Here is a 17,638-nt window from a genome sequence, read left to right as displayed (position 1 = left end):
AGAGAATAAATGAAGCCCCTTACCTATTCAGAACCTTCTTTAACAACTTCTACAAAACATAATTGATATAAAAGTTAAAGAGAAGACGCACTCAAGTAATGCGTAAGACTTATTGATATATTTTTTTCAGTAAAATTTAAAACTTCGATTTTTAAAACCCGTAACTGAAAGATACTTGACCGGTAGAATAAAACCGGAGTCGGTAGTTAGTCCTAAAACATCAGCCATCGTAGGTTCATATAGTTTGCTTATTGCAGAAACAAACATAATGCTGTAGCAAAATAACATAAAATATAGACAATAATTACAGTAAACAGAGAACAGCACAATAAAGTCATAGCAAGCACGATAAAGTCATAGCAAGCACAGAACTTCAACTGTTATGCAATTATAATTTGTTATCTTAACTTCCATACCGCATTAAAAAAAATACACAATTTTTCGGTTAAATTCCTTGAACTAGGTTACAAAAGAAACATAAGTTTTCTATTATTTGGCCATGAACAATAATATTTAGGTAAAAACTGTAGGCTCAATGATCCAAAGGCACGACATACTAATACAAAATGATACTCATTTTCTATACAATTCATATATCAACATGTACATATACGATTTTCTCTTGCCATATTGTCAAAACGACCAACTTTTATATTCAGTTTTAATAAAGAAGTTTTAAACGAAAATTACGTACATTAATGCAAGTAACTTAGGTTTATAATTATAAGACATAATGTAAATTGTTGTTGTCCCCCTTCGCCGGTTTCAGCAATTTCAAATTTGAAATAAATAGGCAGGACCCGAATTTATGGTGAAACAAATTCTGGATGAGCATTTTCAAAATCAAAAGGCAAAGAAAAATTGGCCGCAAAATAAGATCATAAAAAAAAAAACAAAAAAAAAACATGTTGGCAAGCGAGGTAAAAAAATAGGCTTAATAGAAATTTCGCCATAAAAGTTAAAAATAAAATTAATTTATCCAAGCATCCCCTCCCCTAAAAATCAAAGGGTTGCTTCCTTGGACATTCTTTCAACTGAAAGAAAGTGAAATATGAACAAGAATTAGAAAATAACACATTCATATAAAAAATAATTTACAACAAACGTTTTCGGTACTTGAAAGTCAATATTTTTCATTCATTTTTTATGCTTTTTATCCGTTTTCTCGGGACTGAGGAAATTCAAACATAAACAAAAGAAAATTATTAAAAGTTATAAATACTGAAAAATAATAAGCCAAAAGTAAATTAAAGAGAAAATTAATAATTTTGAAAGTTAAATAAGTTATACATAACCCCCCTCCCCCCCTCCCAAAAAAAAACCGAAAAAAACAAACAAAAAAACAACACTGTATTGTAAAGGAGGACTGCCGTAGCCCGTGCTGGAAATTTGATGTACGGAAAGGATTTAAAAGCAAAAAGTTAAAGCCAAAGTGTGAGTCCTCCGAATTTAGTAAGAAAATATTAAAGCCAAATTGAAGAACGCTGCTACATGTATGTATAATTTAGAGAAACCAAAAAAGTGTATGTAATTTTATAAGCCGAATGCATGTGTTTATTGATGGTGTAACTGTGGTAGTGCGTTTTATTGTTTGATATTTGAAGTGCCGAATGTGTATTCATTTTGGAGCCGAAATAATTATAGCCAAAAGGTGTATGTAAAATTTAGTTGCCTTGTACCAGACCATCGTAGTTGTGGTACTTTTAGGTGCTGGCGCACCGGGTGTTGCACGCAGATTAACAACACCCGCACAGGAATCTACGTCCGTGCACGACAAGTTCTATCGAAACAAACAGGATAATTTTATAAGGAGCTTACTCAACAGGTGGCCCACCACAGATATTATGATTTTGCATATTTACATTGTATCCGTAGTATATTCTCGTATAAATTTCAATTTGAAACTGTTTAAAGACTGGATTAGTGTCCGCCTCAAAGGAGGTAATCTTATATTTGTGCTCTAAGCGCCTTCGATTTATATCAGTTAGGGACCGACCATATAACTTGAAGGGGGCATGTTTTGTGAAGCAAGTATGATTTTTCCGCGAATTTGTTTTTAGTTTTTAACTGCGACATCTTATTTATTTAACATTATTTTATATGGTAAAACTCCGCTCTCAGATTTCTTTTTACACCTCCCTGGTCAAAATATATTTTTCTTAAAAATAGGAATAATTGTTAACTATATATCATTCAAAATTTACCTGTGTCCCCTGCGAACAGAGTTAGCCTTTTCGTATGTTCAAATATAAGTGAAAACTCTCTCTATCGTGGAGTACGCTATTTTAAAATAGATTTGAACTAAATGGAGAAACGGAGACAAACACAATTTTACCATGTCCAAGTTTAGGCGTGTGGGTACACATTTCACAACTCATTCGGTATTCAAGAGCTTGAAGCTGCTACATAGATTTTATAAAACGTCACCAGTGTCTGAGCAGAAAGTTGATGAAACAGGGATATGTCAAAGAACATCTGGTAAAAAAGTTCATCGGAAGATACCAACCCTTGTTGATAAATATTCCGTATCAACTTCACAAATAATACATAATTGTCTTGAAGTATAGATTTTATGTACTGACGTTGTTTATCATCTTAATTACGCACAATAGTGTTGTTTTATTTGTCTTTGTAAATTATTAACCTTTACTGTTTAGTCCATTTTTGGTAATATCCTTCTGGCGTGGCTCGATACTTAAACATCCCGACATTGTGTTATGATATGGTCATTTTTTGTATTCTTGTCTTTCATTTTTGCTTATGTGCTTTGTCTATATGCCATTTTGTTTTTCCTTGTTGACATATTTGTTTCTTTTTGTGGTGATTGAGATTATAACATTTATCATGCTGACTGCTGTACCCCTATTTTTGACCTTTTTTCCTATTATGTCTGTTTGATTTCTTCACACAATGTTGTCAATATAATAATATTTTATGCGACTGTCACACAAGTGAGAGGTTTTAGCTAGCTTGAAAACCAGGTTTAATCCACCATTTTCTACATTAGGAAATGCCTGTACGAAGTCAGGAATATGACAGTTGTTTTCCATTCGTTTGATGTGTATGAGCTTTTGATTTTGCCATTTGACAAGGGACTTTCCGTTTTGAATTCTTTTTTTAAGTTCGGTATTTTTGTTATTTTACCTTTTACGTACGTCAAAATATATGATTTTTGTTTAATTTATGAGTTTAATGGCCAAAGGGAGATACCAATAAAAATTTATTTGAAATGTTATTAAGGTAAAATACATTAAAGTACGTCAAAAACCTAAAATTCTCTAATATTCCACTACGTAATTTAGAAGGTAAATTACTATTAAAGTCATAATTAAAGTAATCCTGTAAAAGATCATTTTTTAATGTTCTATATAAACACAGTTTTTCATAATCGTTCAAAATAGCAAACTAGTTCTGGTAGTATTGATCGTTTATACGACATTTTATTCAAAAGATACATTAATGTTCTCTTGATCAATCCATGCATAGTTTAGACATAAACTAAATAGTAAATCGCGCACGTTTGAAACCCAGTTTCTCGTACCATTTGAAGCATCAATGCGTATGAGGTTATAAATAACATATACAATATTATGATTATTATATATTATATGCAACAAAAATCTTATAATTCTATGTTTCCTGAAAATGAACATAGGTAAATAACCAAGTTCACCACATAAAATGGCGATTGGTACATGTTTGCCAAGCTTTAATACAAAAAGACAGCAATGATTATGAACGAGTTTTGTGTCATTGGCTCGATGAAATCCCCAAATTTCAGGCGCATAGTTAAGTATAGAGGCCACCATACTATTAAATAAAAAAAGATGCTTGACTATGTTTAATTAAAAATCGCTCGAGTGTCGAATAAGGAAGAAAGTGTCCTTGCTCCTTGCTGAGTAATTCTCTTTTGTGAGTGGAAAAACTTTCCATCGAAATGTAGAATGTCACCTTTCTTATAAAGTATCCGAGGGTTACTTTTACATGCAGGTTTCACTGCGAATTTTAAGAAATATACATTTTCCCGAATTGTTATTACAATAATAATAGCGAGATAAAGATCGAATGAAGTAAATCATACATATTTGGTAATCAAAAAACGACATCTTTAAATTGGTGTAAGTGTAAATATAATACATTATTTGGCGTTCTGATTTCCGTTTGCTGTTATGATCGTGTCAATGTTAATTTCAAACTTACATAGCTCTACAATATATGTCAACAGTTCCTATAGCTAAATCCCCAATCGACTCCTCATATGATCATTAGTCTCAAATGGTTATATTTACTATTTTATGCAAATTTGAAAACTGTAATTGATGGAGAATCTATAAAAAATTAAAATGTTCAGCAAACCGAGACCGACAACTATTTCAAATAACCAAAATTGTAAATTGAGTCCTCATAGGAATAATTGCCACAGAATTACAAGCTTAGAAACGATTAAATAGTAGAAAGAGTGCAACTGCTAACAAATGAAATAATCAGCAATCTACAATGTATTAACATCAACCAAATTGTAAATTGGCTGTTATATATGAGTTATTGCTTTTTTAATGACGGTTTTACTCAAAATTTACATTGTTGACAGTTACGTGAGGCTGAATTCACACAAGATGAGCTTGAATGAAAAGAAGATAGCATGATCTTTTAACTTCACTTTCCACTATAAAGATGATGTCCTCATACTAAATAAAAAGTAAAATAACAGAAATTCCGAAATCCAATGAAAATTCAAAATGGAAAGTCCCTTATCAAATGGCAAAATCAAAAGCTCAAACACATCAAAAGGAATGGAAAACAACTGTCATAATCCTGACTTCGTACAGGCTTTTCCTAATGTAGAAAATGGTGGATTAAACCTGGTTTTATTGCTAACTAAACCTCTCACTTGTATGCTAGTCGCATATAATTCCATTATATTGACTAACATTAACAATGTGTGAGCAAAATAAACAGACATAACAGGTAAAAATGTAAAAAATTGGGGAACAGCAGTCAACATTGTTTTATAATCTTAATCACCATAAAACAATTCACAATTTCAACAAAGAAAATCAAAATGGCATATAGAAACCCTATAGACAAAGTACATAAGCAAAAATGAAAGACAAGAATATAAAACTGACAACAGCACAATGACACAATGGCGGGCTGTATAAATACATTGCCACGGCAGAAGTATATACCAAAATAGACTAAACAGTAAAGGTTAAGGATGTATTGAGACAAATAAAAAGAACACTATAACACGTAATTAAGATGATAAACAACGTCAGTACCTAGAATCTACACTTCAAGACCATCATGTTTTATTTGAGAAGTTGATATGGAATATGTATCAACAATGTATTGGTATCTTCCGATAAACTTTAATTCAACGTTTGGTGACTATGTTGAACGAATCTATCCAATCGAACTTGAAATAAAGGATATGGCGGATATGCATGTAGTTAAGTCTACCTTACATCTTGACTTACATCTAGAAATTGAAAACGAGGATTGATTGAGTTCAAAACTTTACTACACAAGAGATAATTTCAGTTTTCTGATTATTAACTTTCCATATATATGAAACAACATTCCAGCAGCATGGAGTATATATGTCCAAGATGATGAAATATATCAGAGCTTGCATTTCTTATCATGCTTTCCTTGATAGAGGGTTCTTCTGAAAGGAAGCTATTAAAACTAGAGTTCCAATTGATGAATTTGAAATCCTCGCTTCGAAAGTTTTATGGACGCCATCACGAGTTGGTTGACTGTTATGAAATAGCTGTTTTACAGACGACGACGGATATGTTTCAATTGTCGAAACCACAATACCGTCCACTTTTCCTCGAATGTGACCTACCGAATAAGACACACCACCGCGTTTTTACTCACACAAGCAACATGACGGATGTCACATGTGAAGCAATATCTGATTACCCTTCCGGTTCACCTGATTTCACTACCTGATTTTGGTGCGGTTTTTGTTGCTCTAACCAAACTAGTGTTCTTTGTGGTGTTTTGTATACATGTACCGTTGTTTGGCGTTTGGTCTTTTTTTTTGTTATTGTTTTTGCAATTGCGTTGTCAGTTTGTTTTCGACTTATAAGTTTGAATGTCCCTTTGATATCTTTCGCCTCTCTCTTAAGACTCGAATGGTAACAACATCAACGGTCGACAACACTCTGTTCTAGTTTCTGTTTGAAAGACCTCTCGGTATCCTATGGATTTGTCATAATGATACACACCTTCAAAATTATTCAGGCAGCGATTTTATTGACTGATGTAATAACTACCAGAACAAAAGGTACATGTAGAACAGAGTATTGTCAGATTTTTGTAAGCGTGGTTACAGGATCTGTATTTTAATTAGATTGTCTTCAGTGATGCTTTATTAAAGCACATTTAAGTAAAATGTTATTTGGGGGATCGTATCAACGTACTGGCGTTTGGGCTTGTGCTAGTCTCGAGGACCAACAGACTACCAGCAGGATATCGATCGAGTGGTATTAATAACATCAACAATACTAGATAGAGAGAAACTGAAATGGACAAAACTGACCAGCAAACTAAGATCTACAAATAAGTCATCATTGCTGCAATTGTTAATCTGACCGCTTATAAGAGCTATTGTTCTTGTATTTGAATTTTTACCAATTTCATGCAGTTTTTGGCTATTTATTTAAAAATATAATAAATACAGATATTGTAAAGAGCAAATATATCAACAATCTACAAATATGTAAAAAACATGTTGAGTGTCTACTTGTAGGAGTTATTGTCGTTAATTGAATAGTTTAACACATTTTTGCGTTTGACAATTTTGTTACAAAATATAACAGCAAACATGCTCTGCAAGATAAGATTTGCAAATAAAAACAATAAAGACAATTGTCTATTCACTCCTAATAGGAGTTATTAAATTACCTGAACCCATTCTTGTGTTGTTTTGGCAACAGAGCAACACAAGAACAGATGGATAATACAAAAAAAACATAACTGATAGCAATTAAGGTGAACATTAATTTCAAAATGGCATAGGAGGTGTCCGGGGTGAGTAAGGCTCTTATGAACCTCTAGTATGGTACCCGGTTTGTAAATGACCTATAAAAATATCAAAACCTTTGTAATTTAATTAAACTATTTCATGGAATAGACAATTTCATATTTATATACATAGATTGTTACAAATTAATGATTCGTTATTGATTCATTATTTGGATCCCAACATGTATAGAAATGATCACTTTACCATGATAACTGGCTAACCAAGTAAACGAGGCTACCACCATCTTTCACATAATTTGTGAAAAAAACAATAATTTATACTGAACCCACAAGAGGTATATAAAAAGAATCAAAATTATCATATTTTTTGGATTGATTTGATTACAATCAAAATGGAAGGTTCTCAGTTTTAACACCCCGACAAACGACAAGAAAGCAGGTTTGTACGCATAAACATTCTACTGATCGATCCGTGTCTTGTTTATAGTGTCGTAACTTACAGGCATGCAATACTTAGAACTGCAAGGACGAATCTTACATATGAGCGATACCTTTCTTATATGCTTATTATATACAGTCAAACCTGCCTAAACGGTCAACTCGTTTCAGCGGTCACCTGCCTCTTACGGTCAATTGTAAACCATTCTAAATGTTTTCTCTATATAATTAAACTAAAATCAGCGTTCCCCTGTCTAACGCAGTCAGCGGTCACCTATTCGTAGCACAAAATCTTCATTTTAACGCTTAACAACCGTTAGCAACGGATATTTTGTGCAATAGGATGTGAATTCGTGAATTCCTCGTTCTACTCCTTTCCGTTACCATATCACCGACTTATTTCTCAACGGATATTAATATATTTTGATTATTTCTTCAAATTTACAGCCGATAACTCTACGGATTGAAAACACTAAGACAATTACACTGATCCCGACCTTTTTATGAGCGATTACTTTTAATACTTCCCAAGAACGACTGCTTAATACAGGTTTGACTTTACATAGTGTGAAACTTAATTAAATTACTATTTAATTGAATGATTAAAATTGAGCATGGAAATGGGGAATATGTCAAAGAGACAACAACCCGACCAATGAAAAGAAAACAGCCGAAAGCCACAATGGGTCTTTAATACAGCGAGAAAATCCCGCACCCGGATGCGGGCTTCAGCTGGCCCCTAAACAAAAATGTGTACTAGTTCAGTGAAAATATCTAAAACATAAATGAACTAAAATTAAAAAAAAACATACAAGACTAACAAAGGTTCCTGACTTGGGACAGGCGCAAAAATGCGACTGCGTTAAACATGTTTTGTGAGATCTCAACCCTCCCCTATACCTCTAGCAATGTAGAATAAACAAACACACAGCAATACGCATAGTAAAACTCAGTTTAAAATAAGTCCGAGTCCGATGTCAGAATAGGTAGCAAAAGAAACTAAGCAATGACAATGATACATAAATTAACAAAGGGCTACTAGCAGTTACTGACAAGCCAGCTCCAGACCTCATTTAAACTGATCGAAAGATTATATCTTCATCATATGAAAAATCAAATCAAACGCAATCCCTCCCGTTAGGGGTTTAGTATTATACCATCATAAAACGTATGAGAAGAACATAACCCGTATCATGCCAACAACTGGTTTTAGAATAAATGTGTTTATTTCCGATGGAAAGACCCTATGAGTGAATTAATATTAATACAAAAATATGCCATCTTTAATTACCTGACAAAAGTATCGTAACTATATCCCTTCTGAATAAGTCTGTTTAAAGGTTTGGTTAGCTTTTGAAATGAATGCCGACATTTTTGTGCTTTGTATAGAATATTACCATAAAAGATTGGATGTGAAATACCCGAACTTATAAGATGACTGCATGTCGATTTATATTTACGAATTATGTCCTTCTATCGATGAAAAAATTTAGTAAATGTTTTGGCTAGTTTGTGATAACTGTTACAGAAATTGCCTGCCCCTTCAATATACAATATTTACATTTGCTTTAGTGTAAAGAGATATTAAGTTATTCGTAGACATATAACGTTCGGTAAACTTGCCATATATTTATCTTATGTCTGCCATCTTCAGTGCAAATGATTCGGCTGTTGATGCGGCCATTTTTGTCCATATAGAGGTCGCCTTATTTGAACGTTATACAAGCTTGAAGGATCACTATTGGTTGAAGACCTGTCTTCATCATACGATTTCCGTATTTCATAGCGCTTTGATCCCTCTTTTCTTTTTTTTGATATTTTTGCCAATGCTATTGCAATCACAGTGATAACTATTACTAAACATACAACTGAAATTGTAACAGAAACTGCAATTGTAAAATTATCAGTATCAGTGGATTCATTTGTATTTGAAGATTTAAGTGTGGATGATAATTTTCTGGTCGTGGATCCATCTATTGCCTGAGATGTTTGCCCATTTTCCAAGACACTATCTTGCGTGGATTTGATCTCAAGGGATAATGTTGATTCCACTGATACAAACTGAGATTGTGGCATATTTGAAGTTGTCTGTAAAGAAGATGATGCTGAAGTTTGAGATATTTCTTGTTGGTTATGAACAGTGGATGTTATTGCTGCAGTTGTTTGTGTAACCGTTCCTGGACTTGTAGTTTCTGATGATGGAGTTGTAGATGATGGAGTTGACGACAGGTTTTGTTGTGAAGATCTTTGTGTCGAATTTTGTCTTCGTGTTCTGATTGAAGTATGTACCCTAGGGCTTGATTGTACGATTTCGTCACCTGTTAGTGTTTTTGTTGATAAAGTCATTGTAACAGTCGCAGTTGACATCCCTGATTTTGAATCGGACGTTGAAGCTAAAGTCTGTGCTGTAAATGTCAATGTAATATCATAATAATTCAAATATATTGCGACGAAAATCTTAACTTAAGAGCAAAACATATGTTCCTTCACGAATGAAAAGAGCATAAAAAAGCATCAACTTAAAATGGTTCTCGTAAATTTATAGATTATATCTTTTAAGCGTTATTAAAATCTAATTCGTCTATTGTACTGATAGTAAAATAGTTTTTACCTTTTTAATGCTTTAATTCTTTTAACGTTCAAAACGCAAGGCCGGTTTTATGTCATTTTCCCAAAGGCTTTTTCTATTACTTGGCGTTGGACGAGGGTAAATTTATTCATCGACCTTCTCTGAAACCACATAACAAAATCAAATAAGAAATTTATTTCTGCTTACTTTATTTCTATCCATCGGTCAACATGACCACAAGGACTGACAACCGAACAGAGGGATCAAATCCAAGTAATTGGTGTATATTTTGAAAACCAGATGAGGAACAGAAAATCTCATGAGGCAAACATGTTAATCTTTGTTGACGTCTTATAGGAGACATTTGCCTTACATGATTGCCAAATGATGAATTTCCGCTGGTTATACAGAGACTATCATAAATAAACAGAAACTGTCACGAGGAGAACTTATTATTACAAGATCAACAGAAAAGAAGGTAAAGATACCCAGGAAAAATTAAAAAAAACATGTGTTGAATAAAAACAGACAAGATCATGGTCAAAACGACAAACAACAAAAATATAGCCATTATTCTACAAAGTACTTCACAGAAAGCTAAACATTATTTTACATGAACCAAACCAAATATCGAAAGTGAACTCATGTACCTCTGAAGGATAAGTATTAGCAGTCCCAGCTTCGCATGAGGCACCTGTCGTGCTTGCATCTCATACTGGTTTATCTTAGAAAACGTGAAGGTCGTCATGTGACCTATATTAGCTTAAATCCAAATCATTTGGGCTCTGTTGGATAGTTGTCTCATTGACAATCATATAAAAAGACATTATTTTATATTAAGAATGCGGATTCTACCTAGATTCTGCTTCATAACTTGATCTTGAAACTGGAATCTATTATGACAAACGTGATTATTACAACTTTCAATTTCTCAGCATACCTATACCTAATCGTATGGTTCTTTCATTTCTTAATTCAAACGCCACGCTCCTTCATGTTCAAAATACACTGACTTTATCAAAAGGGATGTGATCCTTACAAATAAAAAAAAAAAAGAAAAAAAAAAAAAAAAAAAATTCCAACAGAGTATTGAGGAAGAACACATGAAACAGACACTACATACGTTTTACAGTAATCATCGATAATAAGTTTACCGATACGATGTGTCTATGTCTCAACGCACTATCCAAATGTTTTCGCGGGCTCAAATCTCAAGATACCAGACTGAGTATAGTCGTAATCTGTAATTTTACCGATTGTGCCATTTCGACTAAGTGTGAATTTTCATTGCAGATGATGCATGTAAAGCATGAAAAGTTTAACCCTCATCCGTCAACGCTTCTTTTGAAGTTCATGTGATTCCTTTATATTTTTGTTACCTAAATCTGTATCTTTTTAATTGAGGTACGAGATTTAAACATCGGTTTACTACTTAAATTCCTCACTGTAAAATATCCAATATGACTGAAACCATTAACTGAATCATATAATGAGAGAGACGGGAGGTCCCAAAGGGATATTCAAACTGAAAAAAACTTGATCTCAGGTGCTGCTGAAGAATAAGTAGATCCTGTCCCACACATGTGACACACATGAACTGTTAAATGACGATTTTTAACAAATTGTTCGAAAAAAAAGAATAATAAAACTGAACCCATCAGAAATTTGTATGCCTTATAATGGCGTCTATGTTACCATTGTGAGCATTTCCCCTTGCATAGCTTAAAAAACTGTAGCAGATTTTCACAGACTGTAAACAACAAATATATTGAGGAATTCCTGATGATCTGCAAACCTTCTTTTAACATTCAAACTATTAATTGACCTCGTGTAGGAAACATTGTCTTTAAATAATGATTTTTTTTCTAATTTTAGTATTTCCACCTGATATCTTGCAAAGTTTTCTGAATACACAGACACTGTTACAATTAAAGTGATAATTAATACTAGTTCGACAAAATTACAACTTGACTGAACATTAATGAAGTCAATGCCCTTATATTTATAGTTTTCTGAACGAGTGAGAATAAGATATCGTTTGATATCAACTCGAGTTATGTAATTTCAATATAATAATAAACGAGCCTGTGGCGAGTTAATTACTATTTACATTAAATAACGAGAGTTGATATCAAGCGATATGAAATTCTCACTAGTTGTTAAACCTTTTTCTTTTATGGTCAACACTCTCGTTGTGCTGAATTACAAAAAAGTTGATCTGGCCTTTTGCATATGTCCTGTTCTGGTGTCAAACTTTAACAACGCACATTTCAAAACTTTTTGTACGCTTCAGAATGTAATCAAATTTGCCAAAGGAATATTTTCAGGTAAAAAGTGTGAGTGTTTTGCACATTTTTGAAGAAATCACAAATTTCCGTTGCCATGGACGAAATGTACATCGTCTCAACCTTTGAAAGTCATCAATGACCTAACGAAAAACCTGTAGAAATGTCGTAATATAGTCTCATGGCGCTAGATAAGCCAATCAAATTTACGCAGATTTTCGAATCACTTTTTCGTATTACAATCCGTGCAGTGTGATACGAGAAATATCTCCTCATTCAAGAAATGAATAACAACCCACAACCATAAGAGAATGTAATCTATTCATTTAAGCTAAACGTCTTAGTTTCATAGATCTTCACCTCTGAAATTTTCGAAAACAATGTAAACCAAACATGGCATGAAGAATCCTTATTTTTAAATTTTAATTTAGCCACTGGAACCCAATCAAACACCAAGTGTGATGGGAAGGGAGTTTTATTGCAGCATATACAGACAACTAAAAATAGCGAAAAGAAAAGCAACGGGGGCCTATATTTAGAGACGACGAATATGTGCCTTATAATTTTTCTTTTTTTCGAACAATGTTAATGAGAAAAGATTAATTGTATTTCACAAATTAGAGCCAAATTATATGATTAATACAACTAATAACACATTAGGATTTACCTGGCAAACAAAGACCGACAAACTCTGTCCATGTTCCATTATCTGTACAAGAAATTTCAATTTCTTCTCCGTAAACCCCATTTTTACATCTGAGAGTTGCTCGTTTTCCATTTGTTCCTTCGTTTGGCACCCAAAGTCCATTTGCAACTGGCGAAGGTCCTCCACAGTCCGGAACTAAAATGTCATTTTATCTTATAATATATATTAATAACAACACAACAGATTGACGAAAACACATTTATTCAAGAAGTGTGCTTAACAGTATTATCCATTTTTAAACAGCTAAGGCGATGTAATTCCCGCTCGTTGTATTACGGTCACATATTTGGTTATCTGTAAGACTGACACTAGCAATATTGAGTAACCTTCATTGGGAACATAACCTCTTACTTACCGATGATCATTCTTAAACATTTAAATCTTTACAGTATAGATAAGTTTTATTGCACCTGAAAGGCCTCAAGTCAGGTTTTTTTTATGTAAACAGCTTCAAAAGAACATATAAAATCACATTTATTTACCCAGAATTTACTATTATATTGACAATTTTTTCTACAACGGAAACTCATCTTTATTTACCATTGATCAGTTAATCAGTCTAGTACGGCTGGTTTAATCCTACTTTTGTTTACCAATTTACTATAAAATAATAATTATATGATTTTGGACATAATTCAAGCTTCACTGATATTAAAACACAAACACCAAACATGAAAAGTAAGTACAACTTGTTTTACTGTAAAATGTAAATGAAATACACGTTTAAATTTAGATAGACATTACATATTGTTTAACTGGACTTCCATTCTTCTTGTTTAATTAAATTATATTTCCCGGCTCTTTTTAATACTTCTTCTTAAAGAAATAACAAGTATCAATTAACTATAACGGTTTCAACTTAAGTAACATAGAGAAAAATCTATGAATTTTTGGACGACATACATGCAACTGAGAAAAACAAAAGAGTAACCCAATATAACATCCAACTTGTTTATCCCAATCTGTCATAAGCATACCTCAAACCAAAAGGACAGTTTGATTTAAAGTAAAAACTTTTATTTGCGTTAAACAAAGTTACTTGTACCTTTGTCTGTTTGTTGTTTGTTATGTAATGGTAACAACATTAACATATCATTTTCATCGATAGTCATTGACAAAAATGTTCAATGCAAATTGTTTGGTAATGTCAAAAACATATTGCATACCCATATCAAAGCTGTTATGAATTTCATCTTTTGTGAGAATACACTAGATATTTTGTCTATTCAATGAATAAAACCAATGAATTAGCTGATAGATATAGAAAGAAGTGGTATGAGTGCCAATGAGACAACTCTCCATCCAAGTTACAATTATAAAAGTAAACCATTATAGGTCAAGGTACGGCCTTCAACACGGAGCATTGGCTCACACCGAACAGCAAGCTATAAAGGGCCCAAAAAAATGTTCAGCGTTCGGTAGTCGATATATATTACTTCAATATGGTTATCATTTTTAAAATCCTATTTCTCTCAGTACAAACTTATAGTCAAATACTATTAGTAGATCATAGTCAGCGTAACATGTAATCTGATAACCTCTACAATGAAGCAGACCTAACGCTAAAATGTAAACACATCAAACTTGATCATAAATCCAAATAACCATACACTATTTTAATACTCAAACTGTCTTTATTTAAATCTTTCGACACGTACATCAATTAGAAATAAGTTTAAGTGTAGCCTTTCTTATTACTATTACCAATTTCAATGCATAATTTCTCGTGTTGATTAAGTTTTAGACCATAAATTAGCTAATTTAAATCAAAAACACAAATATCTGTTTACACACATTAATCTAAACAGAAGCTCACATGAATATAGAGGCAAATTATCATAATGTTTTTAAAAATGATGAGCTAACTTACACGGAATGCAAGATACTTTGACACTGGACCAGTTTCCAGAGGGTAAACATTTAATGTTGACATCAACTGGGTAATATCCTTTAGTACAATTTAAAAGTGCAATCGAACCCTCTGTGTATCCATTAGCATGCCATTCCGCATTACTAGTATCAGACGGAAATCCACAGGTGACGACTTAAAGATAAACAAAATTTGACAAGACAAAAGTGACATAATTTACTAAATTTGTAGTACAATTTGAACCATTGGGATGAAATTGCAATCTAAGTTTTATTAAATGAGCTTATGTGTACCATTGAAATAAGTCGAAATGTATTATCTGAATTATGCAAATACTACAGCACTGGTTTACGGAATAAGGATATTCGCTTGGACTCAGTTTGCAACCAGAGGTTAATAACAAAAAAGGTACACAGTTAAACAAAAAAAACATGCTTTTTTAATTCGTGTTCCAATGGTTCTTCAATTCATTTGATCATTTAGTCTTTCATATTTTCATGTTTTCATATATACATGCTACATTTGACTCGTTCATAAATTAACACGGAGTACGAAGTGAGAATTGCATGACACAATGCGTTTTGCCAAAAGAAGTGTTACTACATACATTTACTTTTCTATGTCACCATGGGTTATTAGGCTGTATTGGAGGAGATCTTGTTATCAAACACATTCTTCAAGCTATTAGGTGGTTTATTGTGTTTTGTTTTCTACAATGTATATACGTGTTTTGAGAAGGGGAAAAACATGTTTTATATCTATTCGTGTATATAATTTGTTTTGTGTGTTTGTGCTTACCTGGAGCAGTTAGTCCTAAAATATCGTCAAAGATGACTGACGAATTAGCTGACAGTTGACCAAATTGTTCGTTGTTTGTAACTAGATAATCGTAAATACATTCAGAATTAGATCCACATATATCTGTAATTCTTGTGGGAACATTGTCGGGAATTTCAAACATTGGGTTGAAGTTTTCATTTTGATATGAAGCGTAAGTCTTCCCTCCTTCGTATGTAAACAAAGTTCGCTTTCTTTTATTCTCCCTAAACATATAAAGGAAAAGTAAGTTCGTGTTGTTCAGTTTCCATTTTTCTATGTTGTGTTTTGTGTTTTGTGTACTTTTGTTTGTTTGTCTTTTTTCTTTTTTAGTCATGGCTTGTCAGTTTATTTTCGACTTATGAGTTAGAATGTCCCATTGGTATCTTTAGCCTTTCTTTCACACACTTTCAAACCAAGAGAAACTGTGGACAATATGATTATTTTGAAAAGGTATTACTTGCAACAGTAAAAATTGGGAATAGCTATTACAGATTAGTATGATTGATGATCAGTGTGACTAAAATAATATACTTTCTTTCAAATGTACAACAACGAAACAATAACTTAAATAAATACCAGGCCTAACATTCTGTATGCCAGACGCGCGTATCGTCTTCAAAAGACTAATCAGTGATGCTCGAATAAAAAAGTTAAAAAAACCAAATAAAGTACGGAGTTGTGCATTGAGAACCCAAAATTCCGAAAGGTTTTGCTAAATACAGCTATTCCTAATGTAGAAATTAAAATTTGATAAACAATTCATTTATAATTATCATCATATCAATGATAGTTCATGTCAACACAGAGGTTATATATATGTGTGTTCTAAGTCCTCTCATGCATTATACATTCTTCAGAATAAATACAATTATCATGTCGCTTCTTCAGTGGTAAAGGGCACTTACATGATAATCCAAATGTGTGATGAATATCAGATGCAGATGCATTTGCATTTATCAAATCATTATTGTAAGATACAAAGTCATTGTCTTTGACACCGTCATTATCTCCAAAAAGACCAGTAAGATTGCCTAGAAAAACATGCAAATTTCAAAAATACAAAGTAAAAAATGAAAAACTGCATATTAAATTGGATATATATAATAATATACAATTATGGCCTTCGTGAAAAGTTAATATCAAATCACAAAATCCTTCACGGAGAATAACCTCAATTTCTCGAGGATGATTGGTCGTATTATTTGGACGAGCAAATGTTTGCCAAATTTAAAAGAGATAATTTAGCTACGCGGATATTTCCAAATAGTTGGTTTGCCTACGCGCAATCTGCAGCGGGAAAAAAGTCTTTATTCTCCTTGAAGGAATGAAAAAGGTACAGTAACATATTAATCATTTTTATTTATTAGTTATTACATTAGTAAAGTATAATAAAATAGATTGCAATAAGAGTTTCTATCATAATCTTTCTACTGCTAGAGGACTGCTAATTCATGACGTTTCATCTACAGAGTATGCAATGTTTTTTCGGCGTCGATCATGATTTTTCCATATATTTTGCTGATCATGACGCACACTCCTTAATCAAATTTACTTCAGAGGTTCAGACGATTTTGCAATTCTTTTAATTATAAAGCCCACAATGTATGCAAACATCTTTCTTAGGCTTTTTTTCAACTTTTGGCAATGATGTATTCCTAATGCAGGTATGCCGAGAAATGTCTTCATGCACGATCAATTCAGAAATTAAGTTATACTATTATCAACTTAAAATGAGTAATTTGAATAAATGGCAAGGACCTACCGTTTTTTCTATCAGGAGAAATAAGGATCAATAAATTTAAAACATTCAAATTACTGGAAGATTGAATGGAGAGCCCTTCTGTGTAACAATTTGTAACTACTGTAGGAGGATGATCAGAAATCTTTTCAATAGTGGCTCCTGAAATTACAAAACTTAAGATAACATAAATTCATCATAGATACCAGGATTA

The 17,638-nt window shown here is 32.6% G+C and overlaps 3 protein-coding genes across 3 annotated transcripts in view; 1 reads left to right on the top strand and 2 right to left on the bottom strand.

The window, feature by feature from the left end:
• Window positions 1–17,638, top strand: part of LOC127714274 (tereporin-Ca1-like) — a 470,404-nt gene that overhangs the window by 222,520 nt on the left and 230,246 nt on the right. The gene's annotated exons all lie outside the window — the stretch shown is intronic.
• On the bottom strand, window positions 7,558–15,904 carry LOC127714270 (uncharacterized). The gene is made up of 4 exons (XM_052220331.1): window positions 15,666–15,904; window positions 14,868–15,041; window positions 12,959–13,132; window positions 7,558–9,842 (listed from the first exon to the last, which is right to left on the bottom strand). The coding sequence occupies exons 1-4, from the start codon at window positions 15,826–15,828 to the stop codon at window positions 9,088–9,090; spliced, it is 1,266 nt and encodes a 421-aa protein (XP_052076291.1). The 5' UTR covers window positions 15,829–15,904; the 3' UTR covers window positions 7,558–9,087.
• The window catches only part of LOC127715900 (uncharacterized), a 30,761-nt gene continuing 29,172 nt past the window's right edge, over window positions 16,050–17,638 (bottom strand). The window contains exons 11-13 of the mRNA XM_052222017.1: window positions 17,449–17,586; window positions 16,592–16,717; window positions 16,050–16,108 (exon numbers count right to left, since the gene is read on the bottom strand). Coding sequence (XP_052077977.1) covers window positions 16,050–16,108; window positions 16,592–16,717; window positions 17,449–17,586 — 323 coding nt within the window. The remainder of the gene's footprint in view (window positions 16,109–16,591; window positions 16,718–17,448; window positions 17,587–17,638) is intronic.

The sequence above is a fragment of the Mytilus californianus genome, unplaced genomic scaffold (assembly GCF_021869535.1).
Source record: "Mytilus californianus isolate M0D057914Y unplaced genomic scaffold, xbMytCali1.0.p SCAF_9, whole genome shotgun sequence".
Classification (NCBI taxonomy): Eukaryota; Metazoa; Mollusca; class Bivalvia; order Mytilida; family Mytilidae; genus Mytilus; species Mytilus californianus.
Note: the sequence above shows the minus strand (reverse complement) of the source record. Positions and strands in the feature narration are given on the sequence as shown.

Excerpts from the sequence above, each read along its gene's own strand:
- LOC127714270 (XM_052220331.1), bottom strand. The coding sequence starts at position 15,828 with ATGTTTGAAATTCCCGACAATGTTCCCACAAGAATTACAGATATATGT. Across the intron at positions 15,042-15,665 it reads TTTAGGACTAACTGCTCCAG|TCGTCACCTGTGGATTTCCG; the intron begins GTAAGCACAAAC and ends TTTATCTTTAAG. Across the intron at positions 9,843-12,958 it reads TGTCGGTCTTTGTTTGCCAG|CACAGACTTTAGCTTCAACG; the intron begins GTAAATCCTAAT and ends TGACATTTACAG.